Source organism: Mastigoproctus giganteus, chromosome 11 (genome assembly GCF_048544385.1).
Source record: "Mastigoproctus giganteus isolate SK-2022 chromosome 11, ASM4854438v1, whole genome shotgun sequence".
Taxonomy (NCBI): Eukaryota; Metazoa; Arthropoda; class Arachnida; order Uropygi; family Thelyphonidae; genus Mastigoproctus; species Mastigoproctus giganteus.
In genome coordinates this window covers 46,079,209-46,093,290 of record NC_143585.1, presented here as the reverse complement: position 1 = coordinate 46,093,290, position 14,082 = coordinate 46,079,209, and the positions used below count along the sequence as shown (strand labels likewise).

The following is a 14,082-nucleotide window of genomic DNA, read 5'->3' as shown; positions in this document are numbered from 1 at the left end:
CCAAAGGTAAAAATAAAAAAGAAAATATCTTAAATTCACTGACCAAAATACAATACTTCGTTCCAGTGAATGAATCAAATGTAAAAAGGGACAATAGTGCGTAAAATCACGGATACTCTCAGTGCTGGACTGAAAGCACGAGTACCTAATCATCCATCATGGTTTAAAGGTAGTAGGCTGACTATAATTGATTAATAATTTGGGATTTTATTTCTTAAATTAACTGATTATTTTTTCTTTTTCTGTGATTAACAGTATCTAAAAGTAAATAAGTGATTATCTTATCAATTACTAATTGATTTACTAATAATATATAAAAGTTGTTTTTACTTCACTATACATCCCCCAACATAATTCTGACTCCATGTTTTTTAATAGTTTTTAATCAACAATGCGTGGAATGCAATGTGTTTCAGGCGCTGTGATTTAATAAATTAAAAATGTTAGCATACTTTTCGTAATGCAATTTACTTATTTTTTCCTGGATTTTAATAACTATTGTAACACAAAATGTATTTTGTTTAACATGATTAAAATAATAAGCGAATATTAATAATTCCTGATTGAATTAATATACTTCATACATTCATGAATATATGAAAATTGGTGAAACGCCAACTACTGGGAGTCGAGTTATTACATGCGGACTGACAGAGAGAGAGATATAATAACTGTGGGATTCCTATTGGTCCGATTTTAGCGAAATTTGGATAGCTCAACAAAATTGTTCTAAAAGGCCAAATATAAAATTGCGTGAAAATTCATCCACCAGGAGCCGAGTTATACATGCGGACGGACGTACATGGAAAAACCAATAGGCACATTATGTACCTATTAAAGATATTCTAATATTTTGGTATGGCAGTGCATTTTGTGATCTTACACTTACAGAATATATGCTACTTGTACAACCTTTGATAATTCTGTTCAGCTACGCTTTGGCTTCTTGTTTTATATATTTTTTCTTTTTTGCGCTTCTTTCGTGCTCTGCCTGCCGTATCACTCTATTTCTTCTTTTTACCCCTTTCCCTCGTCCCCTCTCTATTTCCGCAAACAATGATAGTGTTTCCTTCATCAATCAGCTAAGGAACTAAGATTTATATTTTTGTGATTTAATCTTAATGTCGAAGTCGTTTATCTCTCTCCGAAGTGATTTGGCTAAGGTCCAAGCAGATTACACTACTATAAAGAAGCGAAGAAAACAACCTTTTACTTTCTCTCAAAATCCAAGACTTCTCTCGAAAAGAAAAAGCAGAAGCGAAATTTTGTTTCTTTGGTCAAAAGCTGTTGTCTAACCATCCGTTCCAGTGAGACTAGAAAAATTCATTCCAATTCTTTCTCTCGGTGCTCTACATCCAAGATGTCTCGAGACTTTTCTTCTTGGAGGGACGGGAGATCTTCAATGGGACAGTTTTATAAAGCATACACCACAGACGAAAAAATATAGTTACTTCTTTGGAAAGTTACCAATGAAATAGCTACGTCTTTATCTATTCTCTCCGTTTTTGCGTATTTTTCTCTATAAATATTTAAAGAATACATATTGAGACCACTTTAGAAATTCTCATCTACTTATCAACCCGTTTATCTACCATATGCTGTATTTATGATTTCTTCAAAGTGCAATAACTACACTACTGTTCGAAAGTTAATTTTCGAAGGGGTTTAAAAAGTTTTTGCAAGTTGGACATAAATTTAACAAGTTCACAGAGGCAGTACAAGATATTATATTGAAAATAACTGAAATTATTTTCTTCTGTCTTATTTTTTAATACCCAAGTTGCAAAATGTTTTAAACTCTCTTTCGTCGTACAGCCAGATTTTTGGTTAATTTTTACAAGAAATAAGAAAGTGACCTAATGTAAGTTAATATACTACATCCGGATATTATGCCAGAATATAATTTTAAGCTGCAGATTGTAGCTATAAAAACGCACTACAGTTCCACCATTCTAAGTTGAGTTGTCATTATTCCATGGTTATGATTCATGAAAAAAAGGTTTTCTTTTCAAACTTTTCGAGGCTAGAAATTTCATTCTTTCTCCTTGTAGCTATCTTCCAGCGCTACAAATTTTTCCATTCTGTAGACAATCTCTTTCAGGCCCCTTGAATATAAAACCCAACTTTGAGCATAAAACCAGGCTCCGATTTCATCCATTCATTACCTCCTCATCAATCTGCAATCTGCAGCCCTATAACGGTTTCTTCATTTTAGGAAAGAGAAAGAAGTCTGAAAGTGAGAGGTGGGGATCTTCAAAGCTGCAGATCTTCAAAGCCAAACCTGATTGCAAAGTCTATTGTGAGAGCAGCCTTGTGAGTAGGTGTCGTTTAGGAAGTAGACACCTATGGACAGCTTCCCGCATCTCTTCAACTTGATAATCTTCCTTAACTTTCCCTGGAGGTTTCAGCAGTACTTCCAAGTGATGCTGTTGCCTTTTGGGAGGTAATTTGTAAAGATGATACTTTGAGTACGAGAAGACTGACAATATGACCTTGTTGGCAGGCAATAGAACCTTGGCTTTTTTTGGGGATTAATGAAGATGAACGTTTTCATTGTTTGCTCATCTGATTTGTTTCTGGGTCATAATGATGTGCCCAACATTCTTCCATCATCCCTATTTGGTCAGAAAATCGCCAACATTCTCTCTACAAAGCTCTAAAAATTGTGAGGAACACCCTTTTCTGCGGAGCTTTCGAGGAAGTGTCAACAGTCTTGGAACCTTTCTGGCTGCCACCTTAGGAATGGCTGCTTCAAGGAATAGCTGTTCCACTTTAGCCACAGTTGCAGTGTATGTGTCTGGGGTGGGTCCTTGAAGTACATATATATATTTTTGAATATCTTAGACTTTATGGTTGTAATTTAACTTTTGCACGCTATTTATTCAATAACATAGTTTTGCCGTTCTTTTGACCGCTTCTAGCTTGGACTTTCATTGACCCCATTACTGCAATTCCAACGATGACGATGTGCAGTTCCATTAAGGGAGGCAGAAAACGTGGGTGAAGTGTTTATATCGACAGCAGTTTTATAGAGATTCAGTTTTTATAGTAAAGTTTTCCAAGGATGGCACAGTTCTGCAGTGTTGGCCGATTATTTAGATGCCAGAGATAACTCTTAGTACTATCTGTTATCACTAATAGGACGCTCTTAATTGATAATCATTAATAATTCTCTTTAGGCGTCCCGAATTAAATGTGAATACTCGCTGTTAATAACAGCATAGTTTGGAAACTGAAATATTTATATATTTTTAAAAGATTCTTTATATCTGAGGGAGAAAAAAATCGAATCTAGACAAGGTGTTCATTATAAGATCATTCATACGGTTCCTTTATTGTAGAGCCTACGCTACTGAACTCCAGTTAGGTGTTGATAGCTTACGCGAGTGAATACCCGTTACTTATGGCTATAGTATTTACTGCCCTCTGTGAATAAAAGCCACGGAAAAAAAGTGACTTTCCAACGTGCGGATGTTTGGACAATGATTGTGACGAAACCATCCACATACGAGAGTTTAATAATCAGTTGAAGAAAGATTTAGGAACCCATGGTCCGTCTTATAAGACTGTTCAATAGCAGGTGAGTACTGTTAACTCCAGATGAGATTTGGAGGTGCATCCTCCAAAACCTGCACAATCCTCAGCAACTTAGTTCATATTGCATTGTGTATTACGTCTGTACAAGTTTGTCCACTGATCGATTTGCATGTTGTGCTGGCTGAAAAACCTTGAATAACTCACGGAGAAAGCACTATGCCTACAACCTCGATTAAAGAGCCCTTTAGAAGTTCCTCTATTTCCCTAATCCAGACCTCTCTAAACGAGTGAAAAATGGTAAAACCATTATACCTGTACCATCTTTATTGATGGGTATTGTGCAGAGGTTTCACGTGATAAATTGCAACCAGTACTGTCTAAAGCAACCAGCAGTTTTGATGGTACGACATAATTGGTGCGACATAACATATGGATGTCCTAATGTATCTCTAAGCAAACCCACTGTTTGCTTAGAGAGCTCCCACTGAGTGTTAAAATAAACGAGAGATGAGGGACAAGCTTTTGCATGTAAAACACGTCGTGTCAAGTGCACTGAAGTAGCTGCGACATTGCTTATTACACGTGCTGCTTTTTTAGGCGAAAGTCACGTTCGTAGTAAAATAACACATTTTCCTACCCTCTTCATGGATCACTTCAAGTGTCCAATGAATCTTATCCTCTTACCTCTCTCTTGTTATCCGAAAATGCGCCACTGCCATAAATACACATTACATCCATCCCATCCCATCTTCTTTCCATTGTAACTCGTGTCCACGAAAACTGACTCTTCTGCAGATTAGACGAAACAGGTTCCCTTGGAAAATTCTTTCCCTATTTAATGGTTTTCCGTTTGTTACCTCAGAAACATGAAAATTGGTTCTTAACCTGGTAGTATCGTATCTGTTTGCAGCAACACTCTGCTCCACTGCTTCAATCAATCTTGTTAGGGTAACGTTTCGTATTTTGTTGCTGTATTTTATGTTGGAAAATTTATGCGATTTCTGTTAAAAGTTTGAAGCGGCCTCTGCAAAATAGCTTCCATATTTAAATACGAAATAATATATATAATAAATTTAGTTAAATAATTTTATATTTAAGTATTATAATAATTAAAAACTTAATTTAAATAATATTTCAAAAAGCATTTGAATACGAATTTTGTGTTTTCAAAGTTTCATTCCTATATAAAATCGTAACTTTGCCAGATATTTCCAACTTTGTTTCCCAAAATGAGAATATATCTTTTTTAGGGTTTCTTCTCATTCTTTTTGTAATCTCACTTCCTCTATCTCTTCTTCTGCCCTATCTGCAGGAATCATTAACTTTTTTTTTATTTCAAAACTACTTGGGTTTATACCTATTATCATAGATTATATTAATTAGTTTATTCACATTTGTTTCTCCCCTTGTTTTTTTTTCGTTTTATGTTATTTATGAACATGCTTTGTGGGTTTATCTTTTTCCATTTTAGAAGGGCAATTTGTCTTGATAAAAATACACCACATAAAACTGAATTACTGCCTTTTAATGTGCTGCGGTGAATAGAGATAACTCTAGAATAACTACGTGGCTCATTCCATGGGGTATTTTAGACGGAAATAATACAATAAGTACTTAGCTTGTATATCAAAACAAGTAACCACCACAGATAACCCCAATGCTACTTACAATAACATAAAACTGATTAGAAACACGACTCCTAACGTAAATTTACAGCAATCGCATCGCTCTACGCTTTTTTCTTTTTTTTTTCAGTCCTGTGTCCCTCATTACAAGGCGACGTCCTCTACAGTAAGACTCACAAATAGGATATTCCATTAATATTAATAGTCATTAAATACAAATACGCCTGACACTCCGGCAATCCCCCCTTTAAGAGTTAAAGGTCAACAGTTAATGACGTACGCTTCCCTTTTCTGCATATCCGCTGTCGTACCATAGTAGAGGCTAGGAGTAGGGTGAGGTAGGATCTGCCTTCATAAAACCGCAATAAATTCATTTTTATACACGTTCATGGGCCTCTCTATTCCATTTTAAGCAAAATCTTTCATGTAAATCACTTAATTTCATAGAAAAAAAATAGAGCATGAAAAAGGAGGACAAGGATTTTCAATTCTTCTCAGAAATGCAGCTCGGCTTCTTTTGGCAGTCTGCCAGAAAAAGTTATTCTACCGGATCATTTTTCTATCTAATAAAACATGCACACGTCTTCTCTAAATGCAATTAATAACTCTTCTCGTTTATTTTAAAGAAAACTAAGAATATTTTTCTTTCCTTTTAGCTGTCAAAATCAATCGAAGGTAGAGTTTTCCTCCATAAAACAGATTTACGCACAGAAGGAGTATATCGGTGCGAAGCATCCGCAGAAGCGCCGTCCTTTCAAACGGTAGAAGACAGTAAAGAAATCAAAGTATACGGTGAGTAGATTTATTAAATTCTTCTGTAGATTTATTTATAATCCTCAGTGTATAATTTGGGGGGAAAAAAGTCAACTGAGCACAATTCACTTTCTTTTCTACCCAGGCGAATTTTGCGATGCCTTCAATTAATACCCGGCAGATTACAATAAATTATATTCGATGGAGGCGCTCAAATAATATTACATTTGCGTTTCCATTTACCATTTGTCATTTTTTACTGCGTTGTGGTATTAAAGTGCCTCTCAGCAGCACGTGTTCCATTCACTAATCAAATAATAAAAAAAATCCGATGTTATTTTGTAGCAGGTTGCGCAAAAAAAAAAAAAATTAATGTTTGCGTTGCCATTAATGACGTAATGTGACGCTTTGCGTGTATCTAATATAATGTTACGCGCCCTGACGTAACATTACATTAGATGCATTTCATCGTGGCCTTGTGCTCAAATGTTCGTTGTTAGAATTCAAGTATTTTGTGCAAATCTCCTTTTACTTGGAGATGCAATTTTATTTATTTCTATGGGAAATGAACAAAGCGACTAAATTTCAGAGAAAGAATTAAAAAAAAGAATTAAATTACAATTATTGTTATTATTATTCGAGCGATGTTGTAGAAGAAACGTAAATGTACACTGCGTGCCCAAAATATTGAATACCACTGTAGATTGTTGTCAAAGTTGTTGTGTTTTTGCTGGATAGCTATTATTGAAAACAATAAACCAACTACAACGCTAATGAAGAAAGAAGAAAAAAGACTTCAAACTATCTACCTTTTAACCTTGATGTTTACTTTCTAACGAAGACATCGTGTTTATCTTTCCTCAAAAATGGGCACAACAAAAACAGCACCCCTCATTCGTCTTTATTTCGTCACGAAATACAACCAGGGATATATCATATCTCATTCAGCGCATAAATATACGTTCGCATGATGTCTGGTTATTAAAGCCAAATAACACGCAAAGATGTCACAGTAGGGTGGATGTTGCGTGAGGAAAGGCAATAAAGGATCAGCACGTGGCTTAACAAGGAGTCTTGTTGCTAAGCGACTGAAGGACGGTGGCACAGGGCAATGATTTCCTCTTTGCCGAAGAAACGGGGTGGTGCACATCAATACGCAGACACAAGGTCTGTGTACCGTTCACAGTTTGGGAGCGGCTGTAAAGTTCATGTACGCAAATAATTACAATTGCGAAGTCACTTACCAGCCATCCGCTGGAGGCGCGCTATTAGCAAGCGACAATCGACAATGCACTTTCCCGTAACCACATTGTTCATGACCTCCGCAATTAACACGGATAGATGATGTTCTGTACTATACATCCTCCCTTTTCCGTTCAAATTAAATGCCAGCTTCGGGTAAATACCCCTTTTCCAGTGAACCACCTTTAATTAGCACTTCCTCATACCATTCGACACATCGGTTAGTGTTCCAATACTTTTGGTAACTTAGTGTAGGTTTTCTATAACATATCTCTTTGTGCGATATCGAAATTGTTAACCATATTCGCAGACGATCGAAAAATGTGCCGACGCTGATGACAATTATGAAGCCAATATCCGATTCTAAGTGCTATATTCAATTAAGTAACCATCGATTACTGGTTATCATATAAACCTGATTATTTATTATCTTTTAATTAATAATTAAGTAACTATTAAATGTTAATTAGGTCAATATTCAATGATAATCGACACATTTTTACAGTAATAAAAAATTAAACACAGCGCAGAAGAAATAACGTAGTTTTTTCGTCTGCTTTTATGCGTTATTTCGTCTGCACCATTCCTGATTCTAGCATTTTCGGAACAATTGCGTTTATATGGCTGGCATTGACGTACAGAGATGCTTCCAATCATTATGATTGATATCACACGCGAAAGAGCCGTTGGAGACTGTAGGATTGTGGTTTAACAACCCCTCCCCCCCCTCCTACTCCTTCGGTCTCAAGAGTGAAAAGAAGTTGAAATTCTTTCCGTCCGACACTCGATATATTTCATATGACAAACACACTTTATCCGTAATTGATCCCATGTACGGCAATGATATACAATCTCGTGGATTACCAGACTCCATCTAGTGACATCTGAAGAGATTAACTAACTTACTAAAGAGGCCACATAAGCGGAAGCTTCTGGGTGATGATACTGATTTATGGTCAGAATGCCATCTCAAGAATGAAGCAATTCTTAACCCCTAAATAACTTCTCTCTTCGCTTTTAGTAACCAGAAAAAACGCCCGGAGATAGAAAACAGATTTCATTATTTCTTCGAGCTGGTGCATAATGTATTCCATGATGTCATTCTGGTTTTTGCCACAATAATTCTGATCCCTTTTGATTTTTGTATATTTCGATATCTGTTATCTTCTTTCAGCATTAAAGATTGCTAAGTGTTAAGATATTAAGCTGATTTCTAGTCTGGCAATGCGTATTACCCTTCTTCATTTGTGTCCACTCCAGTTGTTCGGTGTTTCCCGTCAACATGATGTTGGCTTCCGCTTTCCTGTCGAGCAACCATGTCCTCATCTTCCTACACAGCTGATTCCTTCCATTACGTTTCATTTCCGCATTGCAAATTCGAGAAGGAAAAAAAATCCTTCTTGATGAAGCCCATTCTTGCTCTCTCCACTACGGATCTTTTGCCAATGCTAATCACCAAATAAAGAGTAAGGAGGGGTTGACGTCTCGTCTGGCGCCACAAGCTGCCCCACGTGATTAAAGATCGTCTAGTCTTCCATTTTCGATTTTCTCCCTGTCAATAAGAAGGGCTTTTAAATTTCGAGAGAATTTTCGCTGACCGCGGGATGTTGATCAACATTCGGCTTGCGTACAGAAAGACATTAATGGTCATTAATCGCAACCGTTAATGATGGTACTTATTTTTAAAAAACAGGGAGGTAAGAGACTGTCGGTATAATGAGTATATTCAAGCATAATAACATCGATGAGGCAGGGAAAGGTCGGATTGTACCAGGAATGTTCCCATAGTTCCTTCCATACACAGAATTTAAACCTTCCTCTACTCCCATTTATGACTTCAATCTTACCAACTGCTTTACATCATTTCACAAAATATATTCATGGAGTGAATGCGGTTTTTTACCAATAAGTTATTCCTGGTTTTTCGCATCGCATAACACACCAACCAGTTAAAACTTGTGAAGAGTACCAATATGTGCAGAGAATATCCTAAAGATATTTTTCAATTTTTTAAGGACATTTTCCAATTAAAAAATACATGGGAAAGAAACAGAGGGATGAAAAGCACTGAAGCCTACAACGGGTACAAGTTTGTTCTGTAATAATACCACAAATAAGGCTAGGAAGGCGAAGGCTGAGTATGAGGAAGCACTGGCTAAGAGAGTAAAGAATGGGGACAAAGAATTTTTCATGTATATGAATACAAAGAAGAAAAAACTTATCACCCTTGTGTACTGGGTATGGAAAAGTCTTAGACAACCCATCTGATATTGCTGATGAATTGCATAAGGACTTTGCATCGGTCGTTACTAACAAAAGACCCTTCACGCTCAAGAGGGAATGTGCAAGTGAGCTTGAGCCATGCGAAATTAGTGATTTCGCTATTGCTAATTGACTGTTTATTAGAAAAACTTTCGAGCATAAAGGCAAAGCAAGTTAGGCTCCTCGAATTGATGGCATATACAGTGTAGTTTTCAGGGAGACGGCCAGAGAGTGTATTGAATCGGTGAGGTTAATATGAGGACATCATTGGACTGGAGAGAGATTCCTTTGGATTGGAGAGTGCCAAGTTATCGCCAATATATAAAAGTGGTTCTAAGGATGAAGTCGGTAACTACAGACCAGTTATTTTGACTTCAATAGTAAAGAAAGTCTTAGAAGCTACAATTCAAAGTGCAATTCAAGGACATTTAGAAATAAATGCCATTCTGAAAGATACACGCATGGTTTTGTTAAGGATAAATCGTGATTAACTAACCGAGTAAGTTATTTTGACACAGTTACTCATCTACTGGATGTAGGTAACAATGTCGACATAGTTTATTTGAATATTAACAAAGCATTTGACTCGGTCCCTCATGAGACGTTACTGTATAAGCTGGAAGAGGTAGGGATTACTGCAAAGATTCTAAGATGGATTTCAGGGTGGAAGGCCTGAAATCAGTGTTGTGATCAGTGGATATTCTTCAGATTGGTATCACGTCTGAAGTGAAGTCCGTGAAGGATAGATTCTTGGATCCCAATATTGTTTGTGATTTTCATAAACGACATCGACAGAAGGAAAAGGGCGTGATGTCAAAATCTGCAGACGACGTAAAGATTGGGAGAGTCGTTAATGACCAGTGCCAAGCAGCACTCCTTCAGGATGACTTCAACAGGCTTCAAGAATGGTCAGGAAAGCGGAAGCTATTTTTTTAATGCAGGAAAATGCAAGGTCTTGCACTTGGGAATAGCAATCGCAAAATGAATTATACAGTTTGTGGGAATGAATTAAAAAACGTAGAGAAACAGAGGGATCTGGGATCTATGATACGGGCAGACATAAAGCTTTCTGAGCAGTGTAAACAGGAGGCCCAGGAAGTCCTATCGATGATTTATCGAACAGCATCCTCTAGATATCGGAAAGTCATAATTCCCTTGTATAAGTCAACAACTGTAAGACCGCATTTGGAATGCGGAATGTTCTGTCCAAGTATGGATACTTCATCTGAAAAAAGACATTGAGCTTCTTGTACGAGGAAAGACTTTGATTGTATGGGCTGCAGAGCTTGGCAAACAGGCGCCTCAGAGGTGACTGATTGAGGTTTATAAGGCCCTGAGAGGGGTTAGTAAAATGAAAGCAGAATTTTCACTGTTATAAATAATGCCAGAACGAGGGGTACACAAATTTAAATTACAGGGGGAAAGGTTTATACTAGATTGTAAGAAGTTTTCTTTTAGCAAGCGAGTTGTTGACTTCCTCCACAGGTAGTTGAGGCTGACAATTTTAAGAAATTCAAAGATTAACTGGACAGTTACCTACATGAGGAGGGACGCGCATAATTTGTATTTTCTTCTCTACCTTTTTTTATATTTTTTTCCACGCTGTGTAATCAAAATAGTATGCACCTTCAGATTCAAATGAATCCAATATTTCAGTAATAAAAGAGAGAATGCCTCATCCTGCCTGGCGATTTATAAATCCCTTCTAGCAAGCGCAACTGTGAATTCATCACTGCAGTGCATCATAAGAATACAATTAAGGCAGTGTGATTCTCACAGTACAATCCAAATAAACAGTGGACACTGATTAAGAAACAAATCTAGTGACTACAAGTGGCAAGCAAGACCGGTCCTTGACCATCCTTAAGGTAAAATAAGACGAAACTCTTATCCTTAAGGTAAAAATCCCTATCCTTAGGTAAAAGAAGATGCACCACTTTCTCGTGGTCTTTTATAGCTGAAAATTTACCTCCCCGGTGTCCTTTTTTATCAGCACAGACGCTCCAACACTGTTCTTTGTCTCCCCCCAGTGAGAAGCAACTAAGGACCGGCTTAGGTTGGTGTAAACCCTAAGAAAGTGACTTTTCAAAAGACTCGTCGCATCCAATCTTAGCTTGTTCGCGAACCACCAAAAGACAAAGAAAACATTTATTCATCCGCCTACGAAGGCTACGCAAGTGCCTTTATTAACGCCACAATGAGAAATGTCACTCCCTTTCGCCTCCCTCTTGCAAGAAAGCTCACATTGTTCACGCTTGAATTGCACAACACGACGAACATCGATCGTCTGCAGGTGACTTGAAATCTCAACTCAACTCAACTGAACCCCCCTCACTGCACTCCCCCCTCCTCCTCTCCCTTCGCAGCCAACCCTTTCAAATATGAAAGAAGGCTTTCTCCAATTTACGCTCCGATAACCCTGTTTCCGGTGATCTTTACTAGCTGTAATGTGCAAAGCGATACATGCGTTATAATTCTCTTTTACGTACGCATAGCCGAGTTGTTGGTGCTGCCCTCTGGACACTTTGAAGAGTCGAAAATTGCATTACATTAACACTTTTTGTTGATAACTCAGATGTAAAATACTGACCGCAATTTTTATGAATTAATGGATGGAATTAACAAAGAAATAGTAATTTAAATTCTGCTTAGATAACTAGCATTAAACATTAATGATAAAAAGTTAAACAAACCTCTTCCAACGCAACCCCCACGACAAACCCCTTACCCCCATTATTCACTTCTTGGAGCAGCGTAGTTAGGCGCGAAGGTACAGGTGCCTCGAGTGGCCGTGGTTCCAGCCCGTGACTGCTAAATACGGTGCTTTCTTGTATTCTTTCTATCTTATGAACTCCTCTGGTCGTCCCGGATATAAACAGAAAGCTTCTTTATTTTTACCACACTCCAACAAGCCCAGTAGTTCCATTATTCACCGTTAGAGGCGCTTGCTTTCGGTTGCTAAGCAACGACACATATACATAGTTATATAGATACACCTTAGCATTTTATACAATTATCTGTTAATTGTTTTAAATCTAAAATTAATCCAATAAGGAGTAATTATGTAATGAAGGTTCTTTTTCGTGTTGTATTCTTGCTAATCTCGCTCTTTTATTATTTTTTTTTAAGTCAGCTTTTCCCCACTTGCCATCCCAGTATGCTCTGTGCGAAAGCAAAAGAAAGTATAGACAGCTCGCTACTTAATTAAATTAGTTTAATCTGCATTTAATTAATTGTAGTGTTTTTTCCCACTTCGATTTTTGTCATTGCCTGCTGCTTCTTTATTAGCGAATTACAAACAAGAAAATCCCCATTCATTATAGTTGTTTACCGAAAAGTGATGCTGTAATCAAGCTGTTGTACACACATTTTAATTTTCTCCACTGATGTGTTGGAACGCATTAATTTGCTTTTTCGCTTATGTCACTTCCAGGGTAGATATGGCGAACTGTTACTTTTTTTTTTTTGTTTATTTTATAATTATGCTAGCGCCCGAAATAAAAGACGAAAGGCTTCGCTGTGTGTTTAAATCCAATTCCCAACGATGAATTTTAAGTCTCCTTTTTTTTTAAAGATCTTGAATTAACAAAAAAAAATTATTTGACCGGATTAGCCTTCATTCTAATTTTGTTTTACTCCTCTTAAAATTTTTACTTCTTTTTAAACTTTTAATACTTCATTTTCAATGTTTACAAAGCTGTAAAAATTTAAGTAATTAGGACTGTGAAAGAAGTGGGTTTTTTTTAATACCTTAAAATAATAACTCGAGTCAAAATTAATTTTGACTATTTATTATTTATGATTAAATTATTTGACATTTTATTAATATATTAATTAAAGTTAATTAGTTATTTTAACTAAATTCATTGATAAAGAATGTTTCGTAAGGTTTATATACAGCATGGTCGTCATTAAAGTTCACCATACTCTGAGTCCTCTATCGACCCAAAGATGAGGATTGGATTCAAGGAATTTGTGTTTAAAACGATGTCAAAGAAGAGCGGGATTACTTCTAAAACTTACCCAAGATTGATAATGACAGCATAAACCTGCATTGGCCCCAACTTTTTTGAAGCAGTCCATGCAGCAAGAACTATGGTATGCCGTCATTGATCAATTTATCCTGTGCTTTTAAATAAAACAAAAATATTATTCCAGGATCGCGACAGCGTGGATTTATTCAGAGAACTGAAGAAATCGTGAATTCCTTCAGTTATTAGTGAAGTCCCAACATCATGGACACCTCGTTTAGCGGATTTAAATTAATGCAACTCTTAGTTGTTGGCTTATTTGAAGGACTATTCATCTGAAGGTCTGCCATATTGATATTCGTAATTTCAAAAAGCTGAAAAGTAAGACTCTTCCAACAAAACCTTGAACAGGTAACTGAGATGAAACAACATTTCTTTGTCCCTGTAGGGCGAGTTTGAGAACTCAAGTTTCTTCTGTAACTCTTCTGTCTAATCCAAATTTAAAATCCTTATTGTTTACTACTTTGGGAGGGTTGGTTGTTGTAAGGTTTTAGGTGCATCAGCAGCTTACGCTATATTGCGTGTATACGCTGGTCAGTTTGTCTGGTTGCTGGATGAAAATCTTTAGTTAACGAAAGAGAAACCTTGCTACTCTCGCCTGAGACCAATTAACTGGTTCACGTTATGAAAGT

At 36.8% G+C, this 14,082-nt stretch overlaps 1 protein-coding gene across 1 annotated transcript in view; it reads left to right on the top strand.

Moving 5' to 3' along the window:
- The window catches only part of LOC150077963 (uncharacterized), a 288,588-nt gene that overhangs the window by 115,483 nt on the left and 159,023 nt on the right, over window positions 1–14,082 (top strand). The window contains exon 3 of the mRNA XM_090384876.1: window positions 5,819–5,954. Within this exon, the coding sequence (XP_090241002.1) occupies window positions 5,819–5,954 (136 nt within the window). The remainder of the gene's footprint in view (window positions 1–5,818; window positions 5,955–14,082) is intronic.